Raw genomic sequence first — 19,246 nt, 5'->3', positions numbered from 1 at the left:
TTTTTCTTTTTTGCTTATTTGTCTTGTTTGAGATTTTCCTGGACCATCCGTCCGTCAACAATCATACCGTTAATAATTATATTGTAAGCCAAATTTCGTAAGTCATCTTTATGAAGATATTGATATTGGGTTAAGTTAAAAAAAGTTAAAAAACTTCTGATGAAAATATTTATATGAGTATAAGATCTTTGAAAATTAATGGCAATTTGTATCTTGTAAAATAAAATTTGAAACATATTGCTTTTTATCATACAAATGTATCATTTTTGTCACATGATATTATATTTCACAGATGAAAATTCCTTAACTCTTTCATTATAATCATATAGGATAAATATATAATTTGTGATTCTAGTAACTGTTGAAAAGCGTAATTTTTTTGCACAATTCTCAATCACACTCAACGTTGTATCTTTTTGGTCTCGAATTGGGGAATGTCTTTGACAATCAAACTATATTTACCGTCTGTGAAATATTTTCAGTTTCTTGTATCATGTCAAATATTCTTTCTATTTCGTTGTCGTTTTCTGCTGTATTCTCTATTTTAGATTGTGTTATAGAAGAAGGATCATGGCACGTTCTTGATTGACTGACGTTACAATTTCTATTGTATGGTTCCAAGCAGGAGCAAGTTATTCCATTACGGCTTGTCCATCTTTCTAAGGATCTGTGTCGATTTTTGAATAAATTCGTGTGGTACGGCAACCTGAAAATAAAACCATTCTATTTACAAATACCTCCAATATCTGTTGATTAAAGCAAACTGAATTACAGATACTGACTTACATCGGTGGACGCGAAGTTTAGCCTTGCATTAATTCCAAAAGATATAGTAGTAATATTTGAAAAAAAAGAAACGACGATAAGTTTCATTTTTTCTGAACGAAACATGTGCGTGTGAGCAATTATTTCTGGATACGAACATATCTGATACGATGACAATGGTTTCGTTTCAAGTTTTTATCGTATTCAACATTTCTTTTGCATAGAAGATATCCCATAAAGCTACAAAATCAATGCGGAAATATGATCACTTGCAATGGTTTGTATATAACTATTCTCTAGTGTGCATGAAAATCATCATTAAAGTAATCCTAAAGTAGACTTTCAAAAAATACATATAATTGATTTCATGATTTCATGATTTCATATAAACAGTACTGTTGGATTAATTCTTCTATGTTTGAAAATGGAAACGTAACATTACATAAATAATATCACTCAAAACGTTTTAAAAGTATATATTTTAAAAGCTTACCTCCAGCTTTCTGAAAACTTATAGTCTAGATTGTTGCTTGATATACCTCCATCACTGCGTAGAAAATCATTTGACATATCTCCATCGAAATAGCCACATAAACCCTGGACATATTCAAGATCCTTCGCAGTCATAATGATATCGACGTTCATTGTGCTTTCGTAATATCCATCGAAAAGTTTAACTTCTATCATTGTTCCAACTGGCGTAATAATCTGTAGAAAGGAATGAATATTTAAAGAACATTTTTTGTTAGTTATAAAACGAAAATGTCAAATACATATTTATGGTACAGTTTTCGTTATTCGTTTCTAGTCGAAAGATCTGGTGAACAGTCCTTCGGGTTACCTCGTATACATGTTGTTGAAGATAACTACATTTTATACACTGAATGTGGAGGCAAAATCATATTAAATTTATTTTCGTTTGTATTTGTTTCATTTATATTAATTACGAAACTTAGAAAATATATAAACCTTATATATATCCGATCTAACAGGAATAACATCGATAATACCGCCGTCGCCCCTTTTAACAAAGCCCATGTAGTTAAAACGACCGCAACGGTGTATCATATATACATCTGCTCCAGCACGAACCGCTATACCACACGTACATACAGCGCGTCCTCTGTTACATGATATTGTAGCTTCTTGAACCTTAAAAAAATGAAAATAGTCTTCCAAAGGATCTTTTTTACAGATTTTATTGCTTAGTTACAAATTTTACAATAGGATGTATTACTGTAGCGTCTGTGTTGTAACAATGTATATTTATAAAAAATTCATTGCGAAAATAGGTGCAATAAGTCACAGGCAAAATCATGCCCATTCTCATTTTCATCAAAATACTATGTTTACCCATGCATTCAAATCTGTAAGCTTTCCTATAGCTCAGTTTATTAAACTCGGTACATGTAATAAGTTTTGAAATTGTATTCTTCAGTAAAACAATTGTGCATCAGTCTTAACTAACAGTGTCTAACTATTAGTCTCACTATAAATTACACAGTAACGAACATATTTGCTTAACAAATCTATGTAATACAAATGAAAAATATGATTGTCTAACCTCTATATCATAAAACGTGTTGTGATATAACATGTAGTCACCAACTCTTTGTTGTTCATAATAACTGGGAAAAAAATGTTTTAGAGATATAGCACTGTTATTTGAATCTGGAAAAAAATACTTTTACTGTCATGTTTTCTTGATAGCATTCTTGAAATCTGAGAAAATATCAACAGCAACAACGTTTATAACAATTCATCACCCATGTCTACACAATGAACAGGTACATTTAAGTACATAAACAAAGTATAACTAAAATAAACAAAAAGAGCGAACAGACAGACAAAGGAACAGTGTGGCACCTATCAGGGACGGTGGTTAAATCAAAACAGAGGTGTTCAAGCAAGTCAGCGCATGTACTCAATGCCTTTACATCAGACATGATATCAGTCCAATCGAAATTTAGGTACTCAGTGTCGATAAAACTAAGTTTAAAGCACATTTCATATGCTTATGGTGTATTTAGACCTAAGAATTTCAGTCATATTTTGCACAGAATTTATTTTGTTATCACATTTAGTTTGACTTGCTTTAATTTTCAACCTTTTCAATTTATTTTATAATGTCAGTTGCTAAGTTAATAGAAGCGCACCTGTACATTAGACAGATTTAATCACGAGAACCACAGCAATGTCCAATGTAAGCATGTGTAAAACGTTGAGTTGAAATATGGGTAGTCTAAAGAAATGCGAGGGTTTATTTTAACACCAATGGTATAAAATACGTACACTCCGTCAGCAGTTTTCATATGTGGATCGATGTGGGAGTAACATAGCTTGTTACGATAGGAAATGAAATTTTCGACGTGAACCTGAAATTATATATTTTTGATATCTTGTAATTCTTAAGGAAAGAAAGAACATATTTGACATACATTAGCTTTCGTAATGCAATACAAATGAATGTAGTTATTTTCAACTAAAGAGATAGTAATGTATGGGCTTTGTTTTACTTTAACGTTATACACATTTGACGAAAACAATAGATACTATTGGTTTTTGCTTCTACCTACCGAGATGTTATCTAGTCTAAAACCCTGCCAAATGGAATGATCCACATTGTCACTTAACTGAAGCCGTAAGCGGAATTCTGTCTCGTCATTGTAATTGTGATCGACAGTAGATAATTGAAATCTATAAATCTTCTCTCCGTTCCATGTTTCATTCACTTGAAATGTCTAAGGGAAAATATACGTAGGGTGAAAATGTGTTTTCTTTGCATGTAGGTTTTTCTGTACATGTAGTTTTTATTTCAACATTGATATTTTTATGAGCTGACTTTACAACAGCTTAACATACCCACACTTAGACATGAATGTTAAGAGTATATTAATAACAAATTATAAACGAGAGTTGATCCTTGGTCCTTGGTAGCATACGCACAATGAACAAATTCAAAAAACTTACAAATTCAATGAGCATGATGAGAAAATGATTTATTTCGACTTTGTAAATTTGTGAAGAAATCTTTTAATAAATTTAAATATTAACTAATCCGTTTCTGTAAATTGTATCGACAAAACGAAATAATCAATCAATTTAATTCTCAATGATATTGTCTATGCAAATTGTGTTGAAATTATTCGGTTAGTTCAATTCTCGGTCATACCTGTATTTCATGGAAGCATTTGCTTTTGTCGTCAGCGGCTACAACATTGATACCGACATCACAAGGATCGAGACTTCCCCAAGGGTCGAATAGTGCTATAGTTGTTACACACACTTCTGTTCTGTTCTCTGAGTAAATGCAGCCAATCGGAACGGTTTGTTTTATTTCCAAATATCCAAGTCCGCTTTTACTCACTTCGGTGACCTCGTTATTGATCTAAAAAACGAAAGGAATATTTGATATGTTTAGCGCTTCAAAACTTATTAACAAAATTAAACTGGTTAGACAATTAACGACTTTTTTGATGGATGACTATCATGAAGAAATAAAAATCGGATGACTGTATTCTCACATAACTTTCAAAGTACATTTGTGTGTTAAAGTAAATATATAATGAAGAATAAACAGACAGCAAACTAGAACGTATTTGAAACAAAGGATTTATTACTGTATAACAAACTATTGCATTTTCTAAATTTAAAATTGTTTGTTTGTAATTTGTAATCATCTTCATAAATCACATAACTAGACATTACAATATAAGGTTAAAAATCAAAAGCTAAAGATATATAATTGTTTTTATAAGTTACGAACCTCGAATCCGGCATAAAAAGACGAGCTAAAAACTTGTTCTGATTTTCCATTTGACTGTGTATTCACCGTCTCATTCGGCATGATCGTGCTAGTCTCATTAAAAAATCCGTCTGTACTTCCATTTGATAGTTCCGTTATATTTACAGCTTCTACTCTGCATAAAATCTGAAAGAGGGAGTGAAAAACTCAGTTGATGTACATTTTCTACGTCACTGAGGTCGTTTAATGCCGAAAAAAATCACTAAACATATACCGTTCGTTCAAACCCGTTTATATCATAACAACTTTCACATCTCTCACTTAAGCTGATGTCTGCCATTAAACTAGGCGACGTTTAACTGTACCTGTTTTGCTGTTTTTTCAGTCAATTGAATGAAGAATTTTAATGTATATGAAAACTGATTTAGTTTAAATGTCAGGATTTCTGTTAGAACAATTTCCCTAATGGTCACTTGTTCGTCCAAACGTTTGGAATAGTTTTCCATTCATACATCTGTTTTTTCAGTCAGGTCCAATTATTACATTTTTGATAAATGGAATCTAGAAAAAAGATCCTTTGAAAGCATAGAATGTAACAAAGCAAAATAATAGCAGACTCGGTTTGATTGACACTGTTCATGAATAATTATTTATTGTATAATAGCTTACATTTAATCCAAGTTTATGGTTTTCCATTTCCTCTTCTTTAAGGATCAAATTTTCAGATATGTTTGAAGGACCCATCGTTTTGAATAATTCATCATCAATATACCTGTAAAATGTTATCTTTTTAAAGACTGCTGTCAATCATTTAACACTGCTTTAATTCTATTGATTTCATAGAACTGTTTGTTTCTATTTTGCCTTTATGGCCATACAGCTAATTTGTTCTATAAAGTTCTTGAAATGTAATACATAAAATTGTTTAAGTCGGGGGCGTGTGTTTGCATAATGTATATTTACACTAAATTAAATGTACTTTTCATAATTTTTCAAATGTTAAACGCTTACCATGTAACTATGTAGAAATATTGGCTTAACATACTGAAATCACATCGGAACTGAAGATGAGGTATGTACGTGATAATAGTATCTGTCGTGTTACCCTGTTCATTCTCTGTCTCTGTGAACTTGAGTTCAGGGACAATTTCTAAATGAATATTAATACAAAACTATTTCTTACATTTTATTATCAAGCCCCACGAAGAGTGCTTAAGATATGACGTGATAGCGGTTTAACTTTGTGTGTATGTAATTATTATGATATTCTTACAACATCGTTAAAATAAATTCAGTCGATTATATTTTTTAAATATGCACTGAAGAAATTGCATAACAACAATAACATGAGAAATAAGACAAGACAAATAAACATTAACATGCACATTTGAATAAAGAGCTTCTTTCAGTTAATTTATTGAATTTCTTGTCAAAATATATATCAAGTGCGTAAGTATTTCATCATACTAGGCAGAAGGGGAGGCTCTGGACTCTCTGTTGATGTCACTGTAGGTGTAGTCGTACTTGGCACACTACTTTTTAGCGAGGAAAGACTTTTTGTTGTAACTGTGTCGGACGTTGTTTCTTTTGTACTGCTTGTGGTTACAGTTGCGGTCGGACAAACTTACAAGTAAGAATTAAAACATCAATGATTACAAAGACAGAAATATTGTTGAAATACTCAGTTCTAAGAAATTCCACTCATTTGCATGTTTAAAATCAGTTCGGTACTGTATCTCAAAGTTAAGAATAATGATTTTTATGTGATTTGCAGAGTCGTTTGCGTTATTGTGAATTTTAAACATATACAGTTTAGTTCTTTTAAATTAATTTGTTTCAGTGCATTAATGTATGTACTTTTTTCAGGACTGTGAAATGTTAAACTTAGCATACCATTTAACCACTGGATTGGATTTTCTGATACGTTACAAACATTGCACGCGTTTTCAAGATCTGCATCACCATCAGGTATACAAATGTCACCAATGTAGCAAAATCCATCCTGAATAAACAACATGCAAATGACATTAATGGTCATGTTGTAACAAACAATTACAATGTGTAAAATCTGAATATGTAAATGGCAGTATAGACCACCCACTATGTGATTAGTAAAACTTACAATATACAATAATTAAATTTATGAATGATGTTAAAGAACACAATGTGCCTGAAGTTAAACAGAATAAAACCATATGACAGAAGACTTACTTCAAACCTTACATAAACATATTTTAAATAGTCTATGAAATGTATAAAATTTGACCTACAGTCCCTGGCTCGCGGATTTTTCAAAGTCCGCGCTTCCCCGCGATTGGACCCTAGCGCGGACAATTTCCTGAGCCGCGGGGATGCGCGTTTTTTCATGCATCTCCGCAACACATTTTACAGCTTCCGCCGCGACCAAATGCAATAAAATCGATTGCGGTGTCCCGCGATGACGGGTCGCGGCGCATCGCGATGAAGTGCCGGTGGTTCGCGGTGAATTGCGATGAATCGCCGCGATTTACAGGTAAATGCAGTAGCCTGTTGTACTGTTTACATTTCAACACTATGATGTGATACATTTGTACATGTAAGAAATTAAGAAATTAAACAATGTTTTATATTTTTGAATAATTTATTTCTTCGTACTTTTCTGTTTCAAGTATTTTTTCCATTAAATCATATAGTTTAATAAATGCATGGATTTGTTTTAAACATCAGGATTATGAAATTTAATATCATATGTCATTGAACTCGTATAATACATGTATATATTCGTGTACTATACTGTGTAATTTGTTAATTCATTTAAACAAGATGAAAGTAAATAGTGTTTTGTATTTTGCAAGCATTAATTTCTTCAAACTATTCTATTTCAAGTATTATTTCCATTAAATTCTATAATTTCATAAATGCACAAAAAGACTGTTATTGTTTTTAAAACTCCAGCGTTATGTAATTTCATTGAACTCGTATACTATAATTAGCTAATTCATTTTAACCAGGATTTTTGGTTTTGAATAATATTGCACCAATATTTAATTAAACACTTCTGATGTTGAAGTAATTGATGTTAATGACAGAGGTGCGATAAATACATCACGCATCGAAAATTTGATTTCATTCATCAAAGTATTGCGGTCGATAATTGCCCCAAATTCAATGATGCCGATTTGTTTTAATTTTGAGATATGAATTTAATTATATTTGATTACTGACTTGAGTGTTTCATGCCATGTTCTAAGATTTTCACTGGTCAGTTCGTTAACCAATAAAAATGTTACTAGTCAAGCATTATAAGTACACGTGAAATTTAAATACTTGAAAAAAGTCATTGTTCAATATAGTTGTGATATTGTGTTAAAACTTTTAGATTTACGCTGGAATAAGAAAGTAACTTATAATGGCACTTCGTCAACGGACGAATCAAATTTCGCATTTTCTTGTAAAATACTTGTGTGACGACAAGAAACAAATCAGGAGTAAAGGACTTATAAGAACTAATGATGAGGTAATGAAAGATTTCACTTCGTTATCCTATATCTTATTATTTTCCGGGAGTTTTGCATGTCGTTTTAGGCCCATCGTTTTACGAGCTTATAATATACAGGACAATAAATGTTTACTTAATATGAGCCGCGCCATGAGAAAAAAATCAACATAGTGGCTTTGCGACCAGCATGGATCCAGACCAGCCTGCGCAACCGCGCAGTCTAGTCAGGATCTATGCTGTTCGCTTTCAAAGCCTACTGCGGTAAGAGAAACAGTAAGCGAACAGCTTTGATCCTGAAGCCACTATGTTGGTTTTCTCATGGCGCGGCTCATATATAGATTTTTTTTCATGTAATCACTTTGCTACCGAGAATATTCCTCCGGCCAATAATCGATAGCGGACACGTATACATTTTACTTAATACCAAAATTACTATCAGTGTCAATTATGCCAATTACAATGTGTGTCATTTAAATATGAAAAAGGTAAATTTTCCATGAATGTAAGATATATATCATAAAAAAAAAAAATGTCAGTGCTTTAAACTGCCATAGCAATAGGTATGTTTTCATGATATGAACTAACTTTTTTATGAAATTAGAAAATAGGGATCATGATCATTTGTGTGTGTGTGTGTGTGTGAAATATAATTTTACTTTTGTGAAAATTTAAATTGGTTTCCTGATTTTTTCCAGTTATCATGAACACCGTCGTTATTTTCTTTACCTCATTTAAAGCATTTTCAAAATTGATTGTACATGTTCAATTAAAAATGATTTTACATGATTGTTATTTTTATACTTTAGTCTTAATGAATGAAAGCTGATAGAAATTGTTGATCCGTCACGCGTATTACTTCATCTTAGTCGAATTTCACCTTAATGTTTCACGACGATTTGGTGTATCTGTTACGTATTAAATACTATTACCCTAGGGTCTGTATAAAAACTATTGACCTAGAGCCGCAAGACATATGGTCATTTAATGAGTGTTTATTGTATTTGATGTCAGTAGTACACTTTCATATTCGAAATCTGACTTTACTGTTGAATTAAAGACCGGTCGGTAGCACTAAAACTATGTACAGGCGATTTATACTAAACGAGTCATAAAATTGAAGTGTGCTGAACAGAAATGAAGAAATAAATATTCCGAGAAATGAAGGGAGGTACTAAGAAAGTACTTAAACAACGTTTTCTTTACATATTTTATATAATATTCTATTAAAATGCCTGATATATTGTCTGTTATTGAAAGATTCAATAAATATGAACTACTTCAATACCTAAATAAAGACTTTAGTAAAGCTTTTATAAAGCTATTATCAATACTGCAAATGCTTCAATCTTGTAGTCGTAGTCAAAAGTACACATTCAGTATCTCCAGGAAAGATAATGTTTGATTTTGTTTTCACGACACTCGTTATTGCAGGTGAAAGTTGGAATGGTATACAACGTGCAATGGGGTGGAAAGTCTGACGTTGACGAAGCAATCATACTAGCTTCGGGTACAGAGAAAGAGATGCGATTCCGTTTCCATGACACAGATAGTCCTATCCTGACAACTGAATTACAATCAACGCAGCCACGGAAACGCATCAGAACTGAACAACCTAAGGTAGAGTTAGTGTTATTCCTCAAAATCTAAGAACTTAGCACATTGTATTTTATGAGTCTGGCTTTGACTGGTTCCGTTTTCAGTAGTTCATTGAAATACGTGAATGTACGTCCTTCAGATCGTTCTGGAAATACCTTGTTAGGGAGATCGCCTGTTGCCTTTCCATTCATAACAACACATATTGGTGCAACTTTATAGATATGGTCAATATACTTGTTACAAAGTTCAACAGTCATTTCCTCGGCCCAAAAGGTTTCTATGCTTGACACCAACTCATCCTTTGTTCTCGGCTCAAATATTGCCACAGCTCTCTTTAACTGGTTCCACACCATTTCGATTGGATTTAAGTTGGGGCTCTCTGAAAGTTTAATTCAAAACTTTTATTAAAAGCGCATATCTCAAATTCATAGACCTCTAACATTGTAACGAATAAAACTTAAGATCTATCTGAAATTAGCAAAAGATAAATGTATGTCTGTATTAATACGGAAAATTGGTGGAAGTCCTTTCACATGTGAAATATATGTGAAGGTTAATTGCCAGCGTATAAGATATAAATAGTCCCGTTTGACAGTCAGATGATAAATGGCTGGTTCGCTGTTTTGATTAGTACCAATATCTTTCAACACCGTCATTTATTATTATCTCCCCTTAATATCAACTATCGCAAAAATCTATAAATTTTGATCAAAATATGAAATGTATTTAAGTCATACGTAAAAAGGATTTATAATTTGATAATTTCTTTTTCGTTTGAGTGTTAAATATTATGAAATTTTATTTACCTTAAACCTGAAAATGTTTTACACAGTGTTTACATAAATAAAATTTTAAGCTTATTTTGTTGGAATATATTATTGCGCAGGATCGCTCTAATTCAACAGTTTGATGTATTTTCAAGTAAAGCTACGAAGATATAAATTTATCTGGGTCTCGAACGTGGATGTTTTTGGTACTACACAAATGTACGAATTGGTATAAAATCTCCACGGCAACATGTACATGTCATATAGAATATATAGAAAGTACTGTTACGTTGGGTTTCTGTAAAATACTGAGTATATTATAGAAAAAATAGTGTTTTCTATTACTTATGTATATGATATAGATCTATGCGATAATTATATTAAAACGTTTATTTGCAGACATCAAAAGGGAAACCAAAAGCTAAGGTTATTAAGTCTGTGGCACCAAAATCGGTAGCACCAATTCAACCAGAAAACACACAACAACAACAACAGGAAAACAACATCAACATTGTAAATCAAGAAAACAATCCAGTAGAACCAGCACATCAACAGGAAAACGAACAACAACAGCACGAGAACAATCAACACGTGCATCAGCCGGAAAATAATCCAATAGAAACGACTCAACATCAGGAAAACGAACAACAACAACAAAACAATGAACACGTGGCGCAACAAGAAAACAATCCAGTAGAACCGGTACATCCACAACAGAGTGCTCTTGAGATGGAAACACCATCAAGATCAGATTTTATGTTTAGGTTAAGTCGATCGAATATGTTACCAGGTCCCTTTCAGTCATTCTTAAATTCTCAGGACAGTGTGAACAAAAATATAATCAAACAGCTGGAAAAAGCAACGCGCGGCATTGAATCACTGAATAAGGAGCTCCATGAAATTCGTCAGGAAAACCGTGTCATGAGGGGACAGTTAGACGCATTACTTGCTTCACGCGCTAGTACCGCTCCAGCTCAAGTAACAAACAATTTCGAGAGAAGTGAACATTCTATAGCATTGCAAAGTGTTCCGTCAGAGTATAGTATTAGTGAGGAGGAACTTGCTAGTATTAAACGCGATTCAAAAGGTGCAGGAAACTTCGGTGCTCAGCTTGTGAAAAGACTATTCCCTGAATTATTTGGCCCCACAAATCTACGCCATCAGTATAATTGGTTTGGGGGCGGTGTTAAATCGAAGCAGGAACTCTGTCCAGAAAGAAAATCTGTAGTGAAACAATACGTTACGTTTTACTATCCTGAGCTAGTAGATGCCGAACAGTGGCGAGACAGAGTAGTGCCTAAAATAAATGAGCTCCTAAGGCGAAAAGACAAACTACCAAGTGCATTGAACTGCGACCAGCCTCAAAGATCTCAGATTCCTTTACCAGAGCTCACACCGACCACATACAGATCACTGCTAGATTACTACGGCGGCGCTCAAATTTAGATGACATACATGAAGTTTCATTTGTTCGCTGTATATGTCAGTACAAGATACATGATCAATAGAATTTTTCATTGCGTGTAAAAAATGTTAAACTGTAGGCTAACCATGCTTTATTTGTGGACACAATAGAATATTTCATTGCGTGTAAAAAATGTTAAACTGTAGGCTAACCATGCTTTATTTGTGGACATAAAAACATATTATACTGGCATACTGTTTGACAGTGCTCAGATAGTATCATTTTTTTTAAATTGAAAAGCATGAACAAAATGAGCTTCTCGTTTTATTTTAAGTATGTAAGTTGTTGTTCATACTGTACTTAATTAATTAAATACATGCATGTGTAGTCTAAATAAAAGTACATTTTATTTTTACTTGTTTTTATTTTATTGCCGTCATCTTGCTTTTCATTCAGTAAATGCATTGCATATAATTTGATTTATTAAAAAAGTTCGATTTCCATGGAAAAACAGCAGTAGACTTCTGATTTTTTTCCAAGATTTTAATTTCTCACTGCAAGTGCTTTCAACTGGTGCCTATATATCTTCACGTATGCAATGACGCAACGTCACAACAAAAAATATAGGGAACGTGATAGCATACTTCGAATACCCCAAGCAGAAACAGTTTACCGTGTGTCATTTGTAAAGGGAGGTAATAAAAGTTGTTAAAACACATTTTTGCTCGATATATGAGTGAGGAAATAAAATTTAGATAATAATTTACATGTAGTATTATTTAAAAAAAATTTTGGACGCTGTAGAGAGAAAGGAAGATTTATTTCAATAACCAATCAATGATTTATGACATAACTGATATTTAAACAAATCGGAACGTCTCAAACGTTGAGGGAAGATAATAGAATTGAAAAATACAGCAGTATTTAAAATATTGCTGATTATAATGAACTATTCAGGTATATTGTCCATGGAGCTTGCGGAATTATAACAAACGAAGAAAAAATGTAATTCTAAGGAGTTTGTTTGTACACTTTGTAACTGAATTCATGTGTTTTTATGTTTTAGCTAAATTATTAAGGTTCCGCTCTCGAAATAATAATATCTTACCAGACGGCCACCAGTTTTCCTTCCAGTTGATTCCACGAGTTTTCATAAAATCCTTGGATAGATTTGATCTGTGTTTTGGATCGTTATCTTGTTGCAGTCGATGACCGCCTGGGTACACATTTCTAATAAAATCCAACAAGGTGTCTTCCAGAATAGACTCGGTAAAAAACTCACTTTCCAAAATTCCATCAAATAAAAGAATATTGGTCGCCCCGCGCCTACTTATACCGGCCCATACATGAACTTTAAGGGGATGTTTTGGCTTAGGAAGATGTTTGCATCTGCTGTCAATCTGCCTGTACGATGTGGTTTTATTATTGTGGAGTTGTATTGTACTTTCGTCAGTAAATATTATATCGTTCATCGTGTCATTATTCTGTATAAGTTGTTTACAAAATTCAACACGCGGGCCCATATTATCATCTTTCACCATATGTGAATACTTAGGGTTTTCACTGGTAAATCCAGCTGCGCGAATAAGTCTTTGCGTGGTAGTAAGTGAAAATTGTGCTCCATCATCTTTAAGTTCCATATGTAGCTGTTTACTTGACTGGCTTGCATTGATGTGCAGCGACTTTTTTACTATTTCAACATCACGGTTCGAAACGACTTTGAACTGTTTCACTTTAGGTTTAGGTTCATTTGGTTGAAAATATCCATATTGATATTGGTGTATCCAATAACTTACTTGTTGTCGTGACACAGTATGTCCTTTAGCACCTAAAGAGCGCACGATTCCAGTTGCTTTAGCGCCCTTCTTATATAAATCAACAATGTCTAATTTGATTTCATGAGTTATTTTGCCCATTTTCAGTTATCTGTAGTAATTACGCATGTATAACGATACACCAATAATACAGTGTAGAAAATTAATTAATATATCTGAACAGATAAAACATAACACATTGTGCACCTGTTTCAATACAGAAATAGAAAAGTGTCAAGTGTCAAGTACGTGTATCATATTTGACTATGCATAAGAAATATTGATGACAATATACAGTATGAAAAGTGACACTTCTTGCAAGTGTGAAACGGGTCATTTTTTTTTCTCCAACTACGGTACTCCATAATGACATGAGACAGTTTTTGTGAAATGCTATACATGTATGTAACTTATATTCTGTTTGATTGTGCGAATAAATATATAGAATTATCCGCTACAGGAAATAACTGAAATTTACCTTAAAAATTGCAAAATTGAGACGAAAAGCCCTACATGTAAATTTTAAAATTTATCTAGAAGGTATTATAGTAGGAATAAAATTTTATTTTGTAAAAAATATACATAAATTATTAAACTAATGGAATGATTCCATATCAACATTAATTTTATTAATTTGTTCTTAAAAACTCTATTATTTGTACATTGTAACAGAAAAACTAATGCAATTATACATGTAACAACAGTAGATACGTTTGCTTGTATTTAACCTACAAAATTTACCTGGATTTCGCGGTGATTGCCGGTGGTTCACCGCGATCCATCGCAATACACCGCGACCCGCTGAGATTATTCCTCGTGACTCGCCGCGGGCATTTATTGATACTATTATTGCGGTGTTTTATAGAATCATCGCGATTTTTCGCTCTTGTCAAAAGCCGTTCAATGTGAAAAAATCATCGCAATTTTCCACTCAAGGCAAATATTTGTGCCGGTGGTAACGCGGAAAAAGCAAAATCCGCGAGCCAGGGACTGTACCTGCAAGTAAACCCGTATTTCCAGTCCATAATCTATAATTTGGCATCTAGAATCAAATACAAAAACCATTTCAGGAACTCCAAAGTTGTAACCGTCGTTGCTTGCAGAAATATTGTTTATGGTCATGAACCCTTGTGTGATATGATTTTCCACAATCGGAAGGTCTTTTGGCAGACAACAAACTCCGGTAAATATATCTTCAAATCTACCAGGTTGTTTAAGCTGAACCACATCGTGTCTTCCGTCAAAATGTATCTGATAATGTAATTAGTGTGAAATTTGAAGTGGTTTGTACATTGATATTTCATAGGTCCTACGTTGTTTGAGACGGCAAAAAAAAATATACTATCTGCTTGCCGCATCATTAAGTTGATCTTATCAATTGTTGCACTTTAGTAATCTTAAGATATAATGAAAAATATTAATTTTATAATCAATTCTTAAATAAATGAATCGCAAAATAGCAGAATGATAGCGGACTGGGACTGACACGTCATGTCTTGCACGAAAAGCTAAAGAACAAACATGACTAGCTTAAACATTCTCATCACTCAAGAAATATCTTAGAAACGTGCTACTCACTCTGGTCACAGTAAAGGCACAAACAAATCCATCAACGAGATGTTCCGTTCTAATCATAAAACAGGTACAACTTTCACCGTAAGCCTTATCACATTCACCCCCACCATGGATATCCAAAATTTCAGGCGGTATTCGTACATCTAAGCCACAGTCTGATCCTTGGTAGAAGTTCTGGCAGTTACACTCTCCTTGAAAACAAAAAGCAATGAATGGACTGATATCGCGTTTTAAAGAATTAGGTGCCTTATCCCTCTTATGCGTAGGAATTACATGTATATCAAAAGATCACCATGTCAATAGCTATTCCTAAGTATTGATGCGGATATATACTTTATAAAAGCTTTATAACTTTAAAATAATTATATTTCTTTTCTGTAAATATATTGATACAATTTTCTATCTAATTAGGATCTTCATATTTAATAAATTTCACCTCGAAGATGTTAAATAAGTCAATATGTGTACATTTTAATACATTTACCCTTCTTAATTTTGAAAATAATTGTGTGCATTAGAAAGAACTTTGTTACCTTTGTCAGTGCAAACACCACGGCTGCTGCAGTTATTTCTGCAGGTCTGCCGAAGAAACGTCTCTATGATAGCGGTATTGTTGGTGGCGAACGCTGTATCTAATTCAATATTATTCTTAACGATGTTATTAATGGCGTCAACGTGTGCCTGAGCCCAAGAAGTGTCGTTTCCTACCTAGTAACGAAAATAAACAATCAGTTCTACATGACAAGTATCTGTAAAACCAACTCGGAAGGCAAGGCAATTAGGATACAAAATGAAACAAGAATAGGAAATTCGGCCCGACCTAGGCTTTTTAAGAGACGTTATGGAAAGTGCACCATCCCTCACAACACGTAGTATTATCACGTTTAGGTGACCTACATTTAAGAGTGAACATTGTTTTGCTCTGTTATCCTTATGAATCAGACACCTAAACGCCCTCTCGGTTTGAAAAAAGAAATATATTTAAGCACAGAAAAAAATATGTTTCATTGATAATCAATATCCGAATCAATATCATATTCATTGAATAGAAAAAGTGGAACGTTCACAGGTCGCTCAACATGACAAAAACGAAAATGTTGCAGGCTCGGTTTGATTGAGCCTGTTCATGGAAGGTAGTTGAAATGCATGCTATCGTCCACGCCCTCTAGCCCCGAGTTGAGCAGAACTCAGCATTTACACATGCTTAAAGTACAAAAAGCAATTTAGAGACATCCGCAGATGTATGAATACTTGATCGGAGAAAGCGGGCAAAATAACTTACGAATCTACATAGCCAACATAAACATAAAAACACAAAAACAACAGTCTATTTTGCGAAATCATGAATATCCCTGGTCTATGCTTTAATCTATCCTTAAAGAACATTCAATATTGTACGTTGTAAAGAGGTCCTTGATGTTTTGTATCTTTGCATCTATCAAGTTAAAATGTTCAGGTAACGTTTAAATACATACTGATACATCAAATGCGCACTGCCGGACTACTTCATCAGGATCCTCGATTTCTATTTCAGGTCCAAAAACAAGGACCGCAGCTGAATTATATATGGACTCATTGCACACGCGTATCGCTTCATCTGTGATAGTTACATCTGTGTCAACCTAAAAAGATAATAATTTTACATCCGAGAATTTTGCTCACGAGTAAAATAGAATAAGTGGAAACTTCACAGGTCGCTCAACACGACAAAAACGAAAATATTGCAGGCTCGGTTTGATTGAGCCTGTTCATGGACGGTAGTGGAAATGCATGCTACCGTCCACGCCCTCTAGCCCCGGGTTGAGCAGAACTCAATATTTACACATGCTAAAAGTACAAAAAGCAATTTAAAGACATCCGCAGATGTATTCAAACGGCGGTGAACATGGAACCTTCAATGATACACGGGTTGTGGCGTGTAATTCCATGAAAAGCGGCGTTTGGTCCCCAGATAAAGTAATGGGTTTGCCCCAAACGAGGAAACAGTGGGCAGAACTAAACAAACTGGAATTTAGAAAGGGGATCTGAGGTTCTGGAGCCTGAATATCACAGGAACTGTCAAAAGACAAAATTAAAATGCAGGCACCATATCCAAGTCATTTTATTGCTTTTATTACTTGTTTGCTTTGTTTGCTTTGTATTTTCCTCGTCTTTCGCCTGTCGTCAGTCAACAATTTTACTGTTAATAATTATATTGTAAAAAAAAAAGAAAGAAAAATATCAAACAGGGAATGCCACGCACCAAAAACGTAGCCTCCTCAAAACGAAACCCCTAGCACGCAGACGCGTGCACCACACACACACACACACACTCAAAGCCAACACATAAGGACAAAACGAACAACATACATGCACACAAAGCCAACACATAAGGACAAAACGAACAAACAAAGGAACACAGTGGGGCACCGCCTTGGAACGGTCAGTGGCAAAAACACCACTGGGGAGCTTAAACCGGTTTATGGTGCACCTAACCTCACTCTTACCCCCACCATGTTCCAAAGACATGGGACAGTGTAAATAAAAGTAATCCCCTCCAGGTGAATCTCTTACACACGTAATGGAAACAAAAAGGCATGGCATGTAAAACACAAAAATGCTCGTGTATAAATATATAAATAACAAACCTTAAGAACCAAAAACGTATGTACTCAATGCCTTTTCAGAAGACAGAGCAACAAGAGAAACACCCTTAAGGGCCCGACGAAACAGGCCAGAAGACAAATATCAAAACAGTTCAGTCCTGGTAGGATTTAAAAACTGCTTATCATAGAGTCCTCCCCCTCTTCCGTCAGACGCAATCAAGGAGGGAACCTAATTTCTTAAGTGTTCTTAATGAAGGTTTTTTTTTATCAATTTCAATAATTGATCGAATGCTAAATTTTTACAGAATTTCGTCTTTTGATTTCGTCAAATTATCATTTTTCAAATAGATAACAAACAACAATGCCAGAAATCTGTATAAAACACATACGTTTAAAAGGTATTTGACAAATTTTCAAAATTTAAATATTGTAAAATAACATTTGAAACATATTGTTTTTAGGCCTATTATATTTCAGTGCAAATCACATTATATTACACAGATAAAAAGTCTATGACTTTCTTATTATAATTATGAAGAAAGACTACATAATTTGTAAAAGCCTGAGTTTAGTTATAGTTCAATATCGTAATGCTGTGCAAGGTTTTTCAGCCACACTAAACGTTGTATCGTCTTTGTTTTCACTGGGCGAACATCTTTGACAATCAAACTATATTTACCGTCTGTGAAATATTTTCAGTTTCTTGTATCAATTCGAATATTCTATCAATTTCTTTGTCGTTTTCAGCTGTGTTCTCTATCTTAGATTGTGTTATAGAGGAAGGATCATTGCACGTTCTTGATTGACTGACGTCACAATTTCCATTGTATGGTTTCAAGCAGTAGCAAGATATTTCATTATGGCTTGTCCATCTTTCCAAAGACCTGTGTTGATTTTTGAATAAATTCATGTGGTACGGCATCCTGTAAATTAATTCCATTCGATTTTTAATACTAATTAAGTACAGTATAATTCCCATATATCTTAAAGCAAGCAAGCCGTATGACTGATTTTACAGACACATTCACACATTAGTGAACGCCTTCTATACTGTTTCAGTTCGTACGCCCATTTCAGCATTGCATTATTGCCGAATGAGATAGCATTAATATTACAAAAAGAAAGCAGCGATCGTTTCCTTTTTCTGAAAGAAACATAAAAGTGTGAGAATTTATTGCTTGATAAGATTGTTTCCTATAAGATGACCTTGGCTTCAATTCAAGATTATATTGCATTCAACATTTTTGTTGCGGAGAACAAACTCATTAAAGATGCAAAATCAATCCGGATACATGTTACTTGCAATGCTTGTTGTCATACTATTTTCTTGTGTGCATATATGTGTTTTAACGCACGCCTGTAACTTACAGCCCCTCGGGGGGCTTATTTCACATGCATGAAAACCCAAATAAACGTAATTTTAAAGTAGTTTTTCAAAACATACATACATTTAATAATCTATAAAGATTCCTATAAGATCCATTCTATTATGTTCAAATGAAAACGTAATCCTAAC

At 33.7% G+C, this 19,246-nt stretch overlaps 1 protein-coding gene across 1 annotated transcript; it reads left to right on the top strand.

Annotated features, from left to right (window-relative positions):
• The first annotated feature begins 8,185 nt into the window (after nucleotides 1-8,185).
• On the top strand, nucleotides 8,186-12,165 carry LOC123559035 (UPF0746 protein DDB_G0281095-like). Its single transcript, XM_045350858.2, has 2 exons — nucleotides 8,186-9,605; nucleotides 10,751-12,165. The coding sequence occupies exons 1-2, from the start codon at nucleotides 9,432-9,434 to the stop codon at nucleotides 11,795-11,797; spliced, it is 1,221 nt and encodes a 406-aa protein (XP_045206793.2). The 5' UTR covers nucleotides 8,186-9,431; the 3' UTR covers nucleotides 11,798-12,165.
• The last annotated feature ends 7,081 nt before the right edge of the window (nucleotides 12,166-19,246 follow it).

Source organism: Mercenaria mercenaria, chromosome 19 (assembly GCF_021730395.1).
Source record: "Mercenaria mercenaria strain notata chromosome 19, MADL_Memer_1, whole genome shotgun sequence".
NCBI lineage: Eukaryota > Metazoa > Mollusca > Bivalvia > Venerida > Veneridae > Mercenaria > Mercenaria mercenaria.
This window is presented reverse-complemented; position numbering and strand designations above follow the sequence as displayed.